The 22,162-nt window shown below is 34.7% G+C and overlaps 1 protein-coding gene across 1 annotated transcript; it reads left to right on the forward strand.

Moving 5' to 3' along the window:
• Positions 1-400: 400 nt before the first annotated feature.
• On the forward strand, positions 401-4,592 carry LOC114415288. The gene is made up of 2 exons (XM_028379908.1): positions 401-1,362; positions 3,903-4,592. The coding sequence occupies exons 1-2, from the start codon at positions 926-928 to the stop codon at positions 4,132-4,134; spliced, it is 669 nt and encodes a 222-aa protein (XP_028235709.1). The 5' UTR covers positions 401-925; the 3' UTR covers positions 4,135-4,592.
• Positions 4,593-22,162: the final 17,570 nt, after the last annotated feature.

The raw sequence follows: 22,162 nt of genomic DNA on the forward strand, positions 1-22,162 counted from the left end.
TTTTTTTCCACAAAAAAATAATATATTGTTATTAATATTTTCTTTTGTATCAATTTTTCTTTTGATATTCAAACATCCCATTAACTGTTAGTCTGTCACAATTTTTATTTGCAGAATTTTTAAAATTAAACTATATTTTGAGTTTATAATTAAATATATTTCATTAATTTAAAATTATATTTAAGTCAGTCTTTAGTTAATAATTACAACTTTTATGTTGCACTGGATAATGTTCCGTAAATTTGATCTTGGCAATGTCTATGACCCACAGGCTCAGTCCCATCATCATATATAGAAACTGAAACCATTGGCGTCATATGAACTACTCCTCTTCCTTTCTGATTTTATATCATCCCAATATATATTTATAGTATAATAATATTTTTTTCTGGTTTGGAGTAATTATTAAGATTATGTCACAAACTGTGAAAGATACCATAACACCTAGTTACCACTTACTTTATTAATGTTAATCTTCCTCATCTTTTTTGTTTTCTTCAATGCCCCCACACCTCTTGTTTCTATGCAAAACCTGTTTATGTTTCTCTGTTCTCTGTATGCTCACTGCACGTTTTCTGTTCTTGTCTGCACTGTCACTGTCTTCAGCCACACCAAGAGTCCCTCTCTTGCACTTGCACACCAATCTTTACACACACACTCTCTCTCTCTCTCTTTCTAACCAGCATTGGAGCCTTGAAAGCATGGAACTTTCCTTAACCTGTTCCATAACTTGAAACTTCTAGAATAATGCATTAATGGGGTTGCAAGCAAACGTCACCTAATCCATTTCTCAATTTTTTTTATACCCTCCAACTTCTCTTTCTTTGTTTTGTTTTTGTTTTATTTATATATGCACTATTCTTCTAGCAGAAGAGGTGCTTAGCTTTGAGGTTTGAAAAATTTTGTTTTTTTTCTCTCTTCAAAAATGTCAAGTCTACAGTTGTGTCATGTGGTGGATTTGGAGCAAGGGAGTCTCAGTCACCACCGTTCTGTGAGTGGCAGTGACATGAGCATGTGCTTTTCTGATGCTGAGAATGGTTCATGCTATTCCCATTTCTATTCAACAAATGGTGACCCTTATGATGATTACACCATTGGTTGTGTTTCTGATGCTGAGGATTCAAGGAAGGCTTCTTCTGTCACTGATTGTTCAGTGGAGGTGGAAATTGAAAGTGGGGTTCCTGAAATTAAGGTGCATTTGGCCAAAGTGGAGAGGGATTGCAGAATTTGCCATCTTGGTTTGGAGAGTGATAGTCAAGAAGAGTCTGGAGTTCCCATTGAATTGGGCTGTTCTTGTAAGGATGATTTGGGTGCTGCTCACAAGAACTGTGCTGAGGCCTGGTTCAAGATTAAGGGGAATAGGTGAGTTTATTATTCTTTAATTTAAAGCTTATCTTTTCTTAGGTTGTGTTTGGTTTTCAATTAGAACTTGGAAGTCTCAAAGTCTGCTGCTGAAAAAGTAGAATTGAAAAAGCCTCTTGTTTGGTTTTTAATTAGGTCAATTGTAAACTGAGTTTTGCCTCAATTTTGTCTTGAAACTCAATTTGAAATGGAAGGAAAGAGGGAATTGTTTTTGCAAACACATTTATGAAACTTGATTTTTATTTTAATTTTCGTCATTTTAGAAAAACTGAAAATAGAGACCCAAATTTCATTGATTTGTTGCATTGGGAATTTGAGCTTATTAACTACTCATATCATGCCATGTAACTGCTTGCAGAAAATTTTACGATTACTTACATCTTGTGTTTAGTTGAAGGGTATGGATATGATACTCAAAACTGCAGTGTAGAAAAATTCTGAAGTGTAAGTGAAGTATTTAGTTGGCAATTTAACTTGTGGATGGTTTAGTTAAATTTTGAGTATAAGGAACAAAACTTTTAAGGCAACAAGTTCCATCGTTTCTTCATGAGAGGGGAATGTTATAGAAGATTACATTATTTAAAGAAGACTTAAAGAGAAAGGCACAAAGCATTAGCTAGTCTTACTGATTAGCTGAGTTGTGCAAGCAAAGTGGAATTCCTTGTTGCTTTGTCCCTTTTCAGAAATTAAGGGATTTTCATATTATTTCTTTTTCATTATCTTTATCTCAATCAAAGTGGAGATTTGATGCCTTCGCCATTTAGTTCATGTATTTGGGATTTTTTTTTTTGACTTGGTGGATGCTTATAGCTTGATGATGTGTCATCAAAGATATTTTAACCCAAAAAGTTAAGAATTTGTGGAATTTTGTTCATTTATGATGTATGATGATATCAACTTTTAGTATGCTTAGTTGTTTTGCTCATCACAAGATAGATCCTGGTCAAAGAACTTTAAGGTAAATTATTGTCACACTGCATGTAAAGGTTCAGCATGTCACTTGCATATAGTAGAACAGTTAAAACCTGTACTCATTGTCACTGTGCTAATCCCTAATTTTAATAGCAATACATAAATTGTAACCCAATATAATGCTATAATTTTTTCCGGTCTTAATGCAAGATAGTGAACCTATTTTATTGATGGATTATCTGTTCTCTATGTTTGGGACCATCTATGGAGGCAGGATCTATGGATAACTTATCTAGTTGCTGATGAGGTGGAGAGAGAGAGGATAACCTAGTGGTGCCATGGTCACCCCTAATTTTTGTGAAGTTTTTTTAAATTACTGTAAAATTATATTGTGGTCCCCTAAAATTAAAAAATATTTGTCTTATCTATATAATTTATTTATTTTCTCTTATTTTGTTTTTGTATCGATATAGTTATGTACTTATATTATTTATAAAAAGATATTATTTATTTATTAAATTTCGGGCATATGTTTGTAACCCAAAAATAAAATAAAATTCTAACATATACTATGCTTATAAAAGTTTAAAATTTCTTTACTAAGCCGTGCTACTTGATCATAGCCTCCCTTAAGCCAAAGTTATGGCTCTGCCCTTGCGCATGATTAGTGGTATAATTAAGTGAAACAGAATATGAATATGTTCTCTGTTCTTTGACATACCAATTGATGTTTTTGTTTTATTGATGGAAAATTCTTGAAATAATCTTTTTTCTTAATGGGTTTAAAAGAAGGTGCATGGTTTACCATGTGATTTTGTCTTAGTCCCACCAAAGACAAGTGTAGATTTGTAGAAGGTATCAAGTAGGAATCAGAATCTGTCTGGTATGACATCTTAGTAGAAACACATACGTTAACTGACACACTTTCATTCAATTTGAATAAAATTCCGTAGTTGCAAATAGTGAGGGAATAATTGCTCTACCCTTCCACTATGTCCATATTCTGTGTATGAGCTTCCAAACTCTTAGGATTTGGTTAATGTACTAAGTTTTTGGATGTTGACTATGTGGCCTTTTCTTTTCCATCTAGTTTCTATCATGCATTGCCAATGCTATGTGAGTTCTCGTTTGCTGGTTTATTTTGATTTTTCTGTTTAGGAGGGGATAATAATGCCCCTGATCCTGATACATAGCATGTACTAAATGGTACCAACAATTTTTCATCTGCTCTCTCTCTTCTGTTTCACTTAAAGTAATACCTTGATGGGATTTATGATATCTACTTTCTTCTAGTTGTGTAACCTCACAATTATAACTTTAGCAATTTACACGAACATCTATCTCTTCAGTTTAAAAAATAGGTTAAATATGTTTTTAGTCCATGCAAATAGAATAAAGTGAATAACTAAGAAGATACAATTTATTTTTGAGAAACTAAAAGTGAACATTACTTTATTTGCAAGGACTAAAATTGTTTTTTTACTTGTTACCGTGACTTTGGTGCAAAGTATCTATTGACTCTACCGATAATTAATCTCAATCTGAAAGGCATGACTTCCATGTTGACTAAAATTGTATTTGACTCCTAATTAATTTTTCTGTTTTATTTTCTGCTTGTTTAAATTCAGGACATGTGAAATATGTCATTCAGTTGCACGGAACGTTTGTGGGGCAAATGAGGAGACAACACAGACATCGAGTGACAGCAACAATGCTAATAATGCAGCATCCACAATCTCAACATCAGCAGAACCTCGAAGATTTTGGCAAGGCCATCGTTTCCTGAATTTTCTGCTTGCTTGTATAGTTTTTGCGTTTGTCATATCGTGGCTTTTTCACTTCAATATGCCCTCGTCGTAATTTTCTAAAGCAAATATTATATATAGCTTTTTTCATTTTAAATATAATTTAAAGAAAATGAAATCTAGTTTAATGTGGGAGGCGGTGAAGAGAAAGAGGGAAAAATAGAAAGGAGAAACCAAAATCTAAAATCCATAGAGAATTGTTTCCTAGAGAGAACTAATGTTCATACATTTTAAGGCCTTACTGGGGCTATGTAAGTAGGCATTATATCATTCATCCTTGCCTCTATGCAAGTCAACAGTTTGTGACTTAGTCATTTATGTTGTGCGGTCTTCTTTAATATTGGGTCTTTCTTTATAGTGATTTCTTATTGAGACAAAGGTATATAGCAGGGAGCTTGTCTCATGTCTATAATGTTTAGAAAAAAAAATTCCCCCTATTACTCTATTTTGCAAAATCAATGTGATTTTGGATAAATACTTAATGTACTTTAAAAGAGTTTTTTTTAGTAAGTTGATCCTTCCTCTTGAGAAATATTTTTTCTCAAAAAGTTTATATCATTTTGAGTCTGTTATGGATATATTATGTTATCTGTTTCGGGATAAATATCAACTTTACATGTCATGAACATGTGGCACAAAACATAGATACATGAAGATTGACTTAAGGATTACAAGTTGGCTATAGGATCAAGAAGTCAATTTAAATAAGAAATGCCCTAATGGCAAGCTAACTCTAGACACACATCACGGAGGTATATACTATAAATATGTATCATATAATCGCATGGGGGAATGCAACACAATTTCAATACTATGAGTATTCTCAAACTCTCTAAATTCTTTCTCTAATTTGTCTTTGGTGTTCTCTCTTTCTCATGCAATTTATCCAACGTTGCACGAGCCAAATCACACTTTGTGTCGTGCGTTTCCACTATCATTAAAGTCCACTTCGTTGAAGTAGTTTAAATCTTTCCTGTTGAGATCCATTGATTTGTGGCTTGATTTAAGAGGAACATTTAGATTTTCCTTCACAACCAACAAAGAGAGGCCAAAAATGGGGGTTGACTTAAAGCTAATCTGACAAGGACTTGAGGAGCTGTTAAGAGAGTACATTTTGTCGTTCAACAAGGAGGTAGTAGCCGTGAATAACCTATAGTCCGGAGTAATGTTTATGCTAGCAAAGGACGGTGTAACGAAAGGATCTCCTTTCTTCATATTCATCTCAAAAACTCCACCAAAAACTCTTGAGGAATTTCTTAAAAAGGCGGAAAAATACATCAATTATAAAAATGTCTTGGAAGTTGAAAACTTAAAGTCGTCCGAAAAGCAAAATACACAAAAGACAACAACACAAATCAAAAGTGACAAGCCACCTAAGTCAGATGAAAGAAAAACTTAACAAGTCAAAACAAAAAATGACAACTATTATATGCCCTTAAATGCTTCAAAAGGGAGAATATTGAATGAAATCATGAACTTGGAGTTAAAAGATGTTGGTCTTGATGTGCCTGATTCATTAAGAATTGGGAATGGTGGAAGAGATCAGTTAAATATTGTTGCTATCATTATGTGATGAGGCATGACACTAACGATTGTTTTCAATTCAAAAATGCTATTGAAACCCTCACACGTCGGGAAAAACTAGACAAATATGTGCAAGATCAAGAAGGTAATTACAGGCCTTAATATGATTGGTCAAACCATGACAAGCAAAGAGAAAGGTCTAAAAATCCCAACCGACGTCAAAGAAGAGGACGCTAGAGGGAACGCTCCCTAAGATACAAGTACCATGTGGAGACAATACATCAGGATGGATTTGATTCAAAACATGTGTTGGGTTCTCTTGAGAGGAGACCGAATTCCCCGCAACGAGAACATTAGGTGATATATGTTATAGCAGATGGATTTTTCGGTGGAGGACCATCGAACAATGCTCGAAAATGACATGCAAGAGAGTTACGCATAGTGCAAGAAACCACAAGTCGGTCAAAAGGCGACCTTCACCCTTGATATTTGACGATAAATACACAAACATGTCGATTGTCCCAAACCATGATGATCCCCTATTGGTGAAGGTTTTCACCAATAACAAGGAGGTACATCGGTTATTAGTGGATATAGGCAGCTCTGCAGACATAATGTTTTATGATTTCTTTAGGAATCTCAAAATCATTTGTCAGAGTTACTTCCTTACAATGAGGATCTCATAGGTTTCTTTGGTCAACATATAACTCCAATAGGATATGTGAAGCTACACATAACATTTGGTAAGGCGCCAATAACCGGAACGATTATCGTTAGATTCAATGTAGTAAAACTACAATCATCCTACAATGCCATGTTAGGTAGAGCGACTTTGAACACACTCAAGGCAGTGATTTTCAACTGTCCATTTGGCCATGAAATTCCTTAGGGATGAGATGTAGATCATAACTTTGAAAGGAAATTAGAAAAAGGCTCGCAAATGTTACAAGGAATCTTTGAAGCAAAAGAACTTAGACAAATCGGACAAAATGAACTATGACTAAAACATAATCTGAGATGATTCTCACAGAGTTAGATTGCAAAGAAGATATTAAAAAGGGGGTGTGGGCACCTAGACCAGAGCCTAGAGGAAGTTGTCAGGATCTCTAGATAGAGGGAGCGGAAGAGCAAGTGACATCCATTGGAGCATACCTAGATGAGGGAACTAGAGAAATCTTATCTTCCTTTCTCAAAGAAAATGTAGATGTTTTTGCATGGAAGTCGATAGGCATGCCAAGTATAAACCCAAATTTTTTCTGTCATAAGTTGGCACTAAATCCATCTGTCAAGCCTTTGTGCCAAAGAAGGATGAAAATGGCTCCCGAACAATTAGAGATTGAAAAGTAGGTAACGGAATTGCATGAGGTCAGGCTCATTAGAGAGATCAGATATACGACTTGGCTAGCCAACGTTGTTCTTGTTAAAAAGTAGAATGAAAAATGGAGGATGTGTGTTGATTATACTAATCTAAATAAGCATTGTCCAAAAATACTTATACCTACTTCCTAACATAGATAAGTTGGTGGACGGATCTTTTGGCTACCAATATTTAAGTTTCATGGATGCTTATTTGGGGTGCAACCAAATACCTTTGCACCTTAACGATTAGGAAAAGACGACTTTCGTGATAGAGAAAGCTAATCACTGTTATAAAGTTGTGTCTTTTGGATTGAAGAATGTTGGCACTATATACCTAAGGATGATGAGCAAAGTCTTTGAAAAACAAATAGGTAAAAAATTAAAGGTCTACATGGACGACATGATAGTCAAAAGTAACACTCGCGAGTAGTATATAGCGGATTTAGCGAAAAACTTTTCTCAATTACACAAGTACAACATGCGCCTAAATCCCAAAAAATGTGCTTTTGGGGTATCTGCAAGAATGTTATTGGGCTGTATGAGGGGTTTAATTAAATCCAGACAAATGTCGGGCTATATTGAAGATGTGAACTCTGAATGTAATCAAAGGTATTCAGAAGTTGAATGGAAAATTGACAACATTAACAAGGTTCATGGCTAAGTCGATTGAAAGAACCTTGCCTTTCTTTAGAATTCTAAAAAAGGATAACAGGTTCACCTGGACAGAAGAGTGTGAAACCACCTTTCAACAATTTAAAGAAACATTATTCGCCCCACCAACATTGACAAAGTTGGATCTAGGAGAAACATTGTACCTATATCTTGCTATAACAGAAGAGGCAATCAATGTGGCACTGTTTAAAAATAACAACAAAACTCAGAAGCTAGTATACTTCGTTAGTTAAGCACTTCAAAATGTTGTGTTACGATACCCAAAGGTAGAGAAAGTTGTATTAGCCTTAATATTTTCTGCTCGAAGATTACGTCCCTATACTTTCAAGCACACCCAATCATATTAAGAATCTAAATGGGTTCCCAAAATGAGGTAAGCATTTAAATGACCTACATGTTCAACGATAAGCAGGCATCCCGAAAAATGGATTTCCCAAACTAGGGTAAGTTTTCAAAAAGTCCTACTTGTTCAACTACAAGTAGGCACCTCAGGAAATGGGTTCTCAAATCGGGGTATGTAAATAAAAATCACCTACGAAATTTGTAGGCAACCAGGTAGATGAATTTTTAAAGCTGGGTTAAAAAAATGAAATTTGTAGGTGCACTGAGAAATGGATTCCAAACTAGAGTAAATACTACGAGTACAAAAATGACACACAAAGTTCAAAGGCACCATGTCAAGAAAGATCAACAAGTTGGCAAAAGTCGCTTAAAAAAAGACGCGTACAAAATAAAGAAATATGTACATTAGAACTAAATTTAAAGTCGACATGAGAAGTAAAGATAAAAGAGATACATACATCTGAGCTAAATTTAAAGTCTACAAGATAAAGAAATACAAAAGGAAACTCTTCGCTTATTCAATATTGGCATAATCACAACGGATTAAGAACAAGTCATACATCATATAAATCTACATTTACATTAAACAACCAAAACAACTATCTAGAGATACATCTCAGAAAAATCCCAGAAAGGGAAAAGAGAATATGGGAGAAATTGACATGAAAGCATCCCAAAGCCCGCACAAACGATCTTGATGGGAGAAAGCCAAATAAAGCCACCAATACCATCATCTAGACCATTCGGGTGGACGAGAGGAGGAAAGTCCTTTGGTACTTTGGTCCCTTCCACATTGCAGGTAGAGTGAGTGCAGGATAGCACCAAGATGTACAAGATTGTCCTCAACATAGACCTCTTGAGATGATTTCCAGGCACCAAAACCAGGCAAGGACACTTGTTGGAGTTTGCATTTTTAGTTACACAACCCATTTTGACAAAAATTAAGCAAATAATCTCCAACCTCACGTTAGCCACACTAACATTTTGAAGGCAACAAGCAAGTGCATCAAAATGGCTAGAGTAACTAATGGAAAGAAAAAGAAATGAGTAAAAAATCTTTGGATAGAAAAATTTGAAGAAAGGGATGAAGTGTAGAAAAGAGAACAATGTATTTATAGAAGAAAAATGCAAGATAAAAGAGCCACAGTAAAGAAATTGGCACAAAGAACTACGCTAGTTACATAAATGAAGAGAAAATATAGGAAAATGTCAATAGAAACTCCACCACAATAAATGACGCAAAAGTTGAAGAGATGAAAGGAGTGTGTGTTTTGAAAGAATATTGGCGCGCATTTACTAACAACAAAAATCAGCAACAAAACAACCAAAGTAATAAACTACAAAAGCTCAGTAACCAACCAAGAATGAAAGGTAGAAAGTGAACTAAGAGTAAAGGTATGAACATTTCTAGCAATTTATCATTCAACGAACAAAACAAAAAAGGATAAGTTAGAGATAAGGTACAAAAGACGTTTATACAAAGTAAGTCAAAAAATACAACTAGAATAATGTACAAATATGTTTTTATTCTACTTCACAATTGTTACATTTAAAGAAATAGGTATTATAATAGTCACGAATCACAGTCAGATGAATGTTGGCAAAGTTGGAAATATCAAAAACTACTAGTTGCCTATCGGAGAGACCCGAATAAAGATCTTGAGAGTCTGCATGATCTTTAAAATCTCTTCTAACACCTACGCCAGACTTTGAAACCATCCATGTGGAAGCAATGCCTTCCAAGGTTATTTTGATGATGCCAAAGAATCAAGAGTTAAGCAAATTACAAAGATTCAAGAATCAAGTTTCAAGATTCAAGATTCAAGATTCAAGAATCAAGTTTCAAGAATCAAGATTCAAGAATAATCAAGATCAAGATTCAAGACTCAAGATTCAATAATCAAGAGAAGACTCAATCAAGATAAGTACTAAAAAAAAGTTTTTCAAAAACATTCAGTAGCACAATAAGTTTTCACAAAATCATTACCAAAGAGTTTTACTCTCTGGTAATCGATTACCAGAAGGTAGTAATCGATTACCAGTGTTTTAAAACGTTAAGATTTCAAATTTCAAGAGTTACAACTTATGTTTAAACAGTTTTAAATCATTTTAAACTTGTGTAATCGATTACACAATACCTGTAATTGATTACCTGTTGATGTGTAATCGATTACACCTTAATGGTAATCGATTACCAATGATTTATTTTGAAAAATAAATTTCCAAAAGTCACAATTCTTCAAGTGACTTGTTTTTGAAGATTTTTTTTTAAAAGTCATAACTTTTTAAGTGACTAGTTTTAAAGAAATTGCCAAGAGTCACAAACTTTGACTTGAGACATCAAGAGATTATAAATATGTGACCATGAAATGAATTTTATAATCATCTATCTTTCAATCTTTTTTCAACATCATCTCTCAACATCTTTCAATGAATCTTTCAATATCTTTCTACAAAATTTTCTGATTCATTTCTCTTCATCTTTCTAAAAGTTTTTTATCAACACTTTCTCTTCCAAGAAAAGTTCTTTGTTCAAAAACTTGTGCTATTCATCTTTTTCATTCTCTTCTCCCTTTGCCAAAAGAATAGAAACACTAACCGCCTAAGAATTCTTTTGATTCTTCCCTTCCCCTTAAGCAAAAGATTTCAAAGGACTAACCACCTGAGATATCTTTTGTTTCCCCTTACAAAGATTCAAAGGACTAACCGCCTGAGAATTCTTTGTCCCAACACATTGGAGGGTACATCCTTTGTGGTACAAGTAGAGGATACATCTACTTGGGGATTGTTATACTGAGAACAAGAGAGGGTACATCTCTTGTGAATCAGTTCAAGTGGAGGGTACATCCACTTGGTTATTCAAAGAGAACAAGGGAGGGTACATCCCTTGTGGATCTTTGGCTTGTAAAGGATTTTACAAGGTTGAAAGAAATCTCAAGAACCGTAGGTTGATTGGGGACTGGATGTAGGCACGGTTTGTGGCCAAACCAGTATAAATCTTGTGTTTGTCTTCTTCTTCCCTACACTCTTTAATTTCCGCTGTGTACTTCTAATTATCGCTTTTACTTTTGGTTAAGTTTCTATTTTTGTTCTTTACTTTCTTAACTTAGTAGTAAAAGCCTAATTGAATCTAGTAACATTAAGAAGGATAGATTTTTAATTAGTTAAGACACATTCGTAATTAATTCAACCCCCCCTTCTTAATTATTCCAAGGCCACTTGATCCAACAAGTGGTATCAGAGCAGGTATCTTGTAGAAAATTTAACTTCAAGATTCATGGCCTCCTCAAATTATCTGTTTCCTGAACGAAACTCCATCCATAGGTCACCTATCTTTAATGGTGAGGGTTACCACTATTGGAAAATCCGAATGCAAATCTTTATTGAAGCCATAGATTTAAACATTTGGGAAGCAATAGAAATAGGACCTTACATACCCACCATAGTAGATGCAAGCACTAGTACAACAACACAAAAGCCTAGAGATAAGTGGACTGGTGAGGATAGAAGAAGAATCCAATATAATCTTAAAGCCAAAAATATTATCACTTCTGCCCTAGGAATTGATGAATATTTTAGAGTGTCAAACTGTTCAAATGCAAAGGAGATGTGGGATACTCTCCAACTTACACATGAAGGCACCACTGATGTGAAAAGATCTAGAGTCAATACCCTTACACATGAATTTGAATTATTTAGGATGAACCCTAATGAGAACATCCAGAGTATGCAAAAAAGATTCACACACATAGTCAACCATCTTGCCTCCTTAGGAAAAGTCTTTCCTAATGAAGATTTAATAAATAAAGTTTTAAGATGCTTAAGTAGGGAATGACAGCCCAAGGTAACTGCCATTTCTGAAAGTAAAGATCTTTCCTCTATGTCTCTTGCCACTTTGTTTGGCAAATTGCAGGAACATGAAATGGAACTTCAACGTCTCAACCAAAATGAAGAGACCGACAAAAGGAAAAGAAGAATAGCACTCAAAGCCTCGTCCTCAATACAAGAAGAAGAAGAAGAAGAAGAAGAAGAAGAAGAAGAATCTGATGATGAAGAGGACTTCTCACTCTTTGTGAAGAAGTTTCATAAATTTGTCAAAAATAGAAGAATGGAGAGAAGTTATAACTTCAACAATGGGAAGAGATCCCAAGAAGTTTCTCCTACACTTAAATGCTACAAGTGTAATCAACTCTGTCACATAAAGACAAACTGTCCCTCAAATGAGTCATGGCCCGAGAAGAAAGAGAAGAAAAGCTATAAAGAAAAAAGATCCAAGAAGGCTTATATTGCTTGGGATGACAATGACTCATGCGATGGTTTGGAGAAGGAGATCAACCTTCTATCCAAGGACTATGAAACTGATGAGAACATCTCTCAATAAGATTAAGCAAAAAGCAAAAGTCTGACTTCCACCTTCGAAGATCTAGACACTTGAATCATGAAAAAGATAACATCAAAATCATTCTCTTTTAAATTTAGTTTATTGAAATTTTTTTCTTTCAATTAACTTGTTTATATGATGACTAACAATTTTTTTTTCTTGATTGATTGCTATGTGCTTATATGTTTGATTAAGTTAATTTCTTTCTTGAAGCATGAAGTTTGATATTAAAACAAATAGTTGATAGTACATATGATTCTTGTATGATTTTTTGTATGATATGTGAATTACTTGCTTAAAAGTCATTCATAAAGTTTTTTTAAAATCTATTATGTTATATATATTTATTTTCATATAAGAGTTTTTAGATATAAAATATTTTGACCCCTTTTCAAATCCTTTCACTCTAAGAATTCATTCATCACTTAGTTTTCCTAAAAAGCACTCTGGTAATCGATTACTACTATACTGTAATCAATTACATAACGTCAGGAAGAGTGTAATCGATTACCAAATGTTGTAATCGATTACAACGCGTCCTTACTCCTATAAATTCATATTTCGAAATCAGAAATCAGAAACCTCCATTGCTCTTGTGAAACCCTCGTTCCCAATTCTTCTTTTTGCCATAACTCACTCATTTCTTATTCAAATCACTCCCCACAAAGCCCAGAATTCATCTTTTTTCATTCTCTTTCATTTCAACTGATTGAAATTTTGAAAAAATCTCTCAAATGGCGGAACCATCAAAGAAGCACAAAGGTTCTTCGAGTAGAAGCCAACGACATTCCGAGGTTCAGGATACTCCAATTCCTTCCTTCATTTCCTCCTCCTCATTGTTCTCATCGGAAGAACAACGTATACGGTACACAAACCTTTTCTCCTCTCATTCTATCATTGACCCTAAGTTCATAGATATGGATTTCTTTTCAGATGAGAGTTTCGAATGCATTCAAGCATTTCAAAACTCAAATCTCATTCCCTTTATGTCTCTAAAATTGCCTGTGTATTCTGAATTGGTAAAAGCTTTTTATTCTAATCTTGAAATTCAAGAAAGTACCTTGATTTCATAAGTTTATGGGATAAAGATGGTCATTGACCAATCCCTCTTCTATGATTTGACCCAATTGTCTAGTGACGATGTACCATTTGAAGGTGCACTGGACGATGATTGGAAGTTTGATTTTTCTGTGCATGATGCCCACCGGTTGGTTTGCACCAACCAATCGGATATGACCGGAAGGATACTTGCCGGTTCATTGGCTCTTGAAAGCCGCATCCTTCACTATCTTATTGTTCGTATCTTACTCCCAAGATCTTCAAACCTTGCACAGGTTTCTGAAGAAGATCTTATAGTCATGTGGGCCTTTCATATCGGCCGACAAATTGATTGGGCACATTTAGTCCGGTATCGCATGCATAAGGCACTGCGATTAAATGCTCCTTTACCATATCCACATTTAGTCACTCTTTTCCTTCAACATTTTAACATCCCTATTGATTCTGAACCTTATGTTCCAATCAAGAGATCTTTCTTGATCGGTGTTGCTGTGGTTGCGTCCTTTGGTTACCGCAAAGAGCATGATGGCTCTTGGGTAAAAAAGGGTGTTCAACCAAATGATGATGAAGGACAATTACTGGTTGAAGGGGACTCTTCTCTCCTTCAAAGTATTTTGGACAGGTTTGATGGACTCCAAACCTATGTTGGTGAAAGGTTTGTTGCTTTGGAACAACAAGTGGACATGCGATTTGATGCAATGGACTCAAGGATCACAAAGGTTGAAGAAGATGTCACCATCATTCGCGACTGCCTTGATTTACCTCTACCACCACCAGTTTAGACTTTATTATTATTATTATATTTTGTTTCTAAAGCCTTGTATTTGGCTATATGCTTATGACATTTGAACACTTAGTATTTTTAATATTTGCTTAGTATGACTGAATATTTATGGATTGTGATATATGACTATGTGGTTTGCATTTTAATTTGGTTTATGTCTTGCTTCATGAATGGTTTAGAATCTTTTATGTTTATTTTACAAAATATGCTTTGTGTATGTTTTAAATTATGTATGTTTTACGCACTTTGGCCTTTTTGATGTTGTCAAAGGGGGAGAGAAAATTGGGTATTTTAAGAAATCAAGATGTTATATTTTCAAAAGCTTTAAAATTAAGCATAAATTCAAAAAGAAAGGGGGAGAAAGGGACTAGAGAACGGTAGAACAGAACTTGTATGTACTCTCTTGATTTCAGGATTGTCATCATCAAAAAGGAGGAGATTGTGGAAACAAAGCCTTCCAAGGTTATTTTGATGATGCCAAAGAATCAAGAGTTAAGCAAATTCCAAAGATTCAAGATTCAAGAATCAAGATTCAAGAATAATCAAGATCAAGATTCAAGACTCAAGATTCAATAATCAAGAGAAGACTCAATCAAGATAAGTACTAAAAAAAGTTTTTCAAAAACATTTAGTAGCACAAAAAGTTTTCACAAAATCATTACCAAAGAGTTTTACTCTCTAGTAATCGATTACTAGAAGGTAGTAATCAATTACCAATGTTTTAATACGTTAAGATTTCAAACTTCAAGAGTTACAACTTATGTTTAAACAGTTTTAAATCATTTTATACTTGTGTAATCGATTACACAATACCTGTAATCGATTACTAGAGCCTCTAAACGTTTTAATTTTCAAAATTCAAAATGAAGAGTCACATATATTGATGTGTAATTGATTACACCTTAATGGTAATCGATTACCAGTGACTGATTTTGAAAAATAAATTTCCAAAAGTCACAATTCTTCAAGTGACTTGTTTCTGAAGATTTTTTCAAAAGTCACAACTTTTTAAGTGACTAGTTTTAAAGAAATTGCCAAGAGTCACAAACTTTGACTTGAGTCATCAGGAGATTATAAATATGTGACCATGGCATGAATTTTATAATCATCTATCTTTCAATCTTTTTTCAACATCATCTCTCAACATCTTTCAATGAATCTTTCAAAGGACTAACCACCTGAGATATCTTTTGTTTCCCCTTACAAAGATTCAAAGGACTAACTGCCTGAGAATTCTTTGTCCCAACACATTGGAGGGTACATCCTTTGTGGTACAAGTAGAGGATACATCTACTTGGGGATTGTTATACTGAGAACAAGAGAGGGTACATCTCTTGTGAATCAGTTCAAGTGGAGGGTACATCCACTTGGTTATTCAAAGAGAACAAGGGAGGGTACATCCCTTGGGGATCTTTGGCTTGTAAAGGATTTTACAAGGTTGAAAGAAATCTCAAGAACTGCAAGTTGCTTGGGGACTGGATGTAGGCATGGTTTGTGGCTGAACCAGTATAAATCTTGTGTTTGTCTTCTTTTTCCTTACACTCTTTAATTTCTGCTGTGTACTTCTAATTATCGCTTTTACTTTTTGTTAAGTTTCTATTTCTGTTCTTTACTTTCTTAACTTAGTAGTAAAAGCCTAATTGAATCTAGTAACATTAAAAATGATAGATTTTTAATTAGTCAAGACACGTTCATAATTAATTCAACCCCCCTTCTTAATTATTCCGAGGCCACTTGATCCAACAATTCAGATATCAACAACTACAATATATGGAGCTCCCCTATCCTGATCAATCACCACTGCCTTAAGTCGGCATGAGACACGTATCTTGTGTCAAATAGTTGAAGAAAACCAAAGTGTGAACCATCAAATGTCAGTCATCTCTCATAAGGGGAGTTCATCAACAGTAGGACACGAGTGTGGATTATGGTGTTGTGACACCATAATAGCAATGCCTCTTGGGAAATGCATCCCTAACACAAAAGCTACACCTTCGAGGTAGATTGATAATGATATGATTCTATCGCGAGAGGCTTTCAAGAGTATGCTATAAAAAGCATGACAGACCAACCAAACATAGATCTTGCATTGTTCAAGACTGGTAGAAAAGTGTGCAAGTCTAGCAAAAGAGACAAACGCAAAAATGCAAAGTCTTTGAAATTATCTACGCCAATTTTAGTCATGCAAAATAACTCGAGAGAACAAAAAATGAAGATAGTTTCCCAACACAAAAAAGAAGCAGAAAAGAAAAGAGGACAATTGATTCAACATCGTTATTAGTCACTACAATACCCTCAACTTTAAGGTAGAAGAGCGCAAAAAGTTCAAGGTATTTTGGATGACTAATAAAGAGAGAAAAACAAAGGAAGAGATAAAGAAGAAGAAGAAGAAACAACATAAGGAATTTATAGGCAAACAAGATGCCAGATACGACCAATAAAAAAAATAACCATTAATTTTGGAAGATGAATATGAAATTCAGTTCACGTTAGTAGAAATTTGGTAGCAATTTTTGGAATGAGGGAAAAGTTGGAAGTATTCAATGGAGTACGGAGTCAATTACGACAAATCAACATTCACGAGATTTGTGAAGGAATAAAGATTTAAAAGATACATAAATGTCTTAAAGAAAAACTTAATGGCCCCAACAAGATTGTATGCAGAGGGAATCCAAATGTTGATACGAAAGAAGCTCAGAAATAACTTCCATACTTGTTAAGTCGACATTGCCTCTCTGAGACAATATCGACTCAGGGTCATCTACTCGGCAGAAAATATTATCTTCTACACTTGTTAAGTTGGCATTGTCTCTCCAAGACAATATTGGCTCGGGGGCAACTGTTTAAGGGTAAATATCGACTTCCACACTTGTTAAATCGAGATTGCCTTTTTGAGACAATATTGACTCGAGGGAAACTATTCCGAGGAAAATATAAACTTTACACGTCATGGGCATGTGGCACAAAACATAGACACATCAAGACCGACTTAAGGATTACAAGTCGGCTATAGGATCAAGAAGTCAACTTAAATAAGAAATGCCCTAATGGTAAGCCGACTCTAGGCACATCCGATGTATAAGCCACATGGATGGTAACACCATGAAGTCATACACTATAAATGTGTATTATATAATCACGTGGGGGGAAAATAACACAATTTCAATACTAGGAGTATTCCCAAACTCTCTCTCTGATTTCTTTTTGGCGTTCTCTTTCTCTCATGCAATTTGTCCAGCATTGCATGAGCCAAATCACACTCTGTGTCCTACAACATAACAATATTATTAATAAAATAGATAAATAGATAAGATAGTGTTATGCCTACGTGGTGTATGCCTACATGGTGTTACCATCCATGTGGCTTACACAAGTATTTACGTTAAGTATCCTATTCTGAGAATTACATCGGATGTGCCTAGAGTTGTCTTACCACTAAGGCATTTCTTATTTAAGTTGGCTTCTTGATCCTATAGTTGGCTTGTAATCCTTAAGTCAATCTTCATGAGTCTATGTTTTGTGCCTCGTATCCATGATGTGTAAAGTTGATATTCACCCCGAAATAGTTGCCCCCGAGTAGATATTATCTCGGAGAGCCAATGTTGACTTAACAGGCGCGGAAGTTGATATTTACCCTAGAACAATTGCCTTTGAGTAGATATTGTCTCGGAGAGACAATTATGACTTAAAAGATGTGGAAGTTGATATTTAGCCTAGAATAGTTGCCACTAAAGCCGACTTGTTGATCTTTCTTGACATGGTACCTTTGAACTTTGTAAATGCTTAACAAGTAGGACTTGTAAATGCTTAACCCGGGTGCCTATTTGTAGCTCAACCAGTAGGACTTGTAAATGCTTAACCTAATTTGGGAACCCATTTCCTGAGGTGCCTACTTGTAATTGAACAAGTAGGACTTTTTGATAACTTACCCCGATTTGGGAAATCCATTTCCCGGGGTGCCTACTTGTAGTAGGACTTTTAGATGCTTATCTCGATTTGGGAACTCATTTCCTAGGTTGCAAACTTGTAGTTGAAAAAGTATGACTTTTTAAGATTCTTATCCTGGTTTGGGAAATCCATTTCCTTGGTTCCTACTTGTAGCTGAACAAGTAGGACTTATAGATGCTTACCCCACTTTGGTAAACCCATTTCCCAAGGCGCCTATTTGTAGTTGAACAAGTAGGTCATTTTGCTTTGTTGTTGCCTTTTAAGTTGACATTGTGGTAATTTCTCATATTATTAACATCCTTGATGAAATCCTACTCCCCAAGGGCATTGGATAGAAGACTCCAAGAAGATTGGGTCAGAGATGCAAGAGAAGGCCTTAGTGTTCTCATGAGCCTTAGGGTAGATTTCGGGCCCATGGGCTAAGTATAAGCCCACTTATCTTTGTAATATTAGATTAAGGTTTCATTATTTTTAGGCCTTGTATATAGGGCTCCATAATGTAGGTAGGGTACCCTAGAAATGTAGGATTTTTCAGCCCTTGTATTTTAGGGCACCTAGACTATAGTTTTTGTATTAGGAGTAGTTTTATAATTTCACATGCATTAAGTGAATATTTGATGTGTGTGTTGAGAAATAAATTTAATTGAATTGGGAGCAATCCTACCCTCCAAGGGCATTGGATAGAAGACTCCAAGAAGATTGGGACAGAGATGCAAGAGAAGGCCCTAGTGTTCTCATGAGCCTTAGGGTAGATTGCCATGGGCTAAGTATGAGTCCACTTATCTTTCTACATATTAGATTAAGGTTTCATTATTTTTTAGCCTTGTATTTAGGGCTCCATAATATGGTAGGGTACCCTTGAAAAGTAGGATTTTTCAACCCTTGTATTTTAGGGCACCTAGACTATAGTTTTTGTATTAGGAGTAGTTTTGTAATTTCACATGCATTAAGTGAATATTTGATGTGTGTTGGGAAATAAATTTAATTGAATTGGGTGCAATCCTACCCTCCAAAGGCATTGGATAGAAGACTCCAAGAAGATTGAGACATAGATGCAAGAGAAGGCCCTAGTGTTCTCATGAGCCTTAGGGTAGATTGCCATGGGCTAAGTATGAGTCCACTTATCATTCTACATATTAGATTAAGGTTTCATTATTTTTTGGCCTTGTATTTAGGGCTCCATAATATAGGTAGGGTACGCTAGAAATGTAGGATTTTTCAACCCTTGTATTTTAGGGCACCTAGACTATAGTTTCTGTATTATGAGTAGTTTTGTAATTTCTCATACATTAAGTGAATATTTGATTTATGTGTTGGGAAATAAATTTAATTTAATTGGGAGAATCCCAATCCAATTAAATTTTAGAGGGGGAGGTGAGCATTTTCTTGCTACACCCCATTGCCACATCATATAGTCACACTTTGTCCATATCCTTCATGCTTTACATGCCTCATGATACCTAAGCATACTTTGTGGAGAATCTTGGACTTGATCTTGGATTAGTGGGTTGAACCATTCTAAAATTCATTAATCATAATTAGTGAAATTTTGGCTCCAAAATTTGGCTCCACAAATTCAATTTCAAATCCAAGTAAAATTTGAATAGAAATTCAAAATTTTCTCCAATTTTGTGTGACAATTAGGCTATAAATAGAGGCTATGTGTGTGCATTTTTCAGCTTAGATCATTTGAGAATTATACTTCAAATTTCAGACCTTATTTGAGGCATAAAATTTCGTGCCCCTTCTCTCCCTCTCCCTCCACTCATCTTCTCCTACCTTCAAGCTCTTGTCCATGGCTTCCTATGGTGGTGAGCTTCTTATTGACTCATCTTCTCCTTGAAGTGGTGTCTCCAATCATCTTTCTTCCTTCTCCATTCCACTGCCATGATCTTCAAGAAGCAAAGGACTCCATTGATGAAGAAGATCCAAGGCCTACAAGCTCCACAAGGAGTTGCATCATGTGGTAATCAGAGCACAAGAACTTCAAGAAGGTGCTCCTTAAACCTTCATTAATTTTCAGCTTTACCTTCTCCTCCGTTGTTGTTTCTTCATTTTTCTCCATGTATTTCCTCACATGTCTTGTGCTAAATGTTTTTAACATGATTCTTTAGAATTTCCACTGATTAAATTTGCTATAGAAGCTTGATTTGACTTTCTATGGTTCAAATTTCTTATTCTTGTTCTTGAACCATGAATTGTGTTGAGTTTAGGTTCCTTTGTGTTTTGTCTTGCTATTTTTTGTGGCTGAAACCTAAACCATAAAATTCTTACAAAAACATTAAAGTAGAAGAAAACCTCAAAAATCTAGAGTGACTTGTTCACCTATTGTAGTTTTGTCATAGAAGTCATGTCTAGTCATGAAAATTGTCACAAGATTTTTTATGTTGTGTTGAATTTTTTTCTTCTTGTTTCTTTGTCTAACTCATTTGTTCATGAGTGTATGAAATTCTTTTAGCCTATTAGTTGATTTGAGTAAAATCTTGCATGTTAATTAGCCCTTAACTTGTTCATGCAAAATTCTTAGAGAGTCTTTGATTGTGAATCTTTTCTTGAACTTTTAGGTTTCCTTATGATTGTGTCTATTGTGAATTTGAGTTTTGGGGATTGAATTACTGGCTGAAATTTTGATCCTAAGTGAATATTGAACTCCTTAAACTATGGTAAACAAGCCTAGTGAGTTCAGCATACATAGGAAGGTTGAAAGTAAGCCCAAGGCAATCAATATACCATGCTTTAAAAAATTCGAAGTCTAAAATCATTGGTGCTGGCAGATTGAATATTGGTCATTGCGAATTTTGAGTTTAAAGTTTTACTGAATTTTCTAGACATCTGGAAAAAAATTAGAAAAAAAGAAAAAAAAATGATTTAGGTAAAAGGAAAAAATACTTAAAATCACACAAGTTGGCAGAAAAATCAATATCCAGGAAAAAAAAGGGAAAGGGAAGTGTGCTTGTTGTTTTGGCTCAAAATTTTTTCTATAATTGGTGCCTATTTTATACCAATCTTAGTTCTGAAATTTCAATTGAAAATTAGTGTGAAAACAAGTGCCAAAACTAGAGGTTTGTTGAGTCTTTTTTTTAGTTGTTTTACTCTACTTTAAAGCCATTCTAAGTTTCTCTTGGAGTCCTAGCTTGCTTCTATGTTCTTTTCATTGCTTTAATTGTTGAATAATCCTTGAAAATTTATCTTGTTAAAACTCTATTGGTTTAGCTTTCATTTCATATTTTGGTCTTTGGTTATTTCTTGTCTCTTTGTTTCCTTGTTTTTGAGTTGCCATATAAGGATTGGAAATGAGGATCGGTGCCATCCATTGAAGAATTCCAGTCAAGAAGCGAGGGGTCAACCACCTTAAGAGCTATTGGACTAAGAAGCACTTCAAATTAAGTGAAACAGAAAATAGTGAATAACCACCAAAATTGAGGACTTTTTTGTAATTTTGTAATTGACAATTTACTTACCTTCATTGTTTTTAAATTTTGTAACAAAAAGGTCTTTCATTGGAAGTAAGTTGGGAGCCTCCTATAGGTCACCCTACTTCCATTTGTGTGTAATAATTTTTGGCAATTTTTCCTTAGGATAGTGAGTGTTTTGTTGGAAACCTTAAATGAGGTCATCCATGCACTCTTAGGAACCGCCTAGTTTACATTTCTTTCACTTTAATTTCTTGCTTACTTTCATAACTTATTTTCTTTACTAGTCACACCTAGTTTATCTTGTTATTGCATAATACTTTCTTCTTGCATATCACGCTTATCTTGAGTTCTTTTGGAACCCTAGCTTTTACCTTTTTTCAAACCCCCAACAAGAAAGAACCACGACTTAGGAACCAACATGAGTCATTATTCATCTAGTGCTAATGACGAGGGTACTAGTCATAAGAACCTCTATCTAGAATCTTAGATGAGTTGAGTTCCCTCAAGTTATGAAAAGAAAAACTAGAAAGAAAAGAAAAAGGGAAAAAGAGAGTAAAAATAAATCCAGATGAGAGGGAACAAATAAGGAAAGAAGAAA

Source organism: Glycine soja, chromosome 1 (genome assembly GCF_004193775.1).
Source record: "Glycine soja cultivar W05 chromosome 1, ASM419377v2, whole genome shotgun sequence".
NCBI classification, from domain to species: domain Eukaryota; kingdom Viridiplantae; phylum Streptophyta; class Magnoliopsida; order Fabales; family Fabaceae; genus Glycine; species Glycine soja.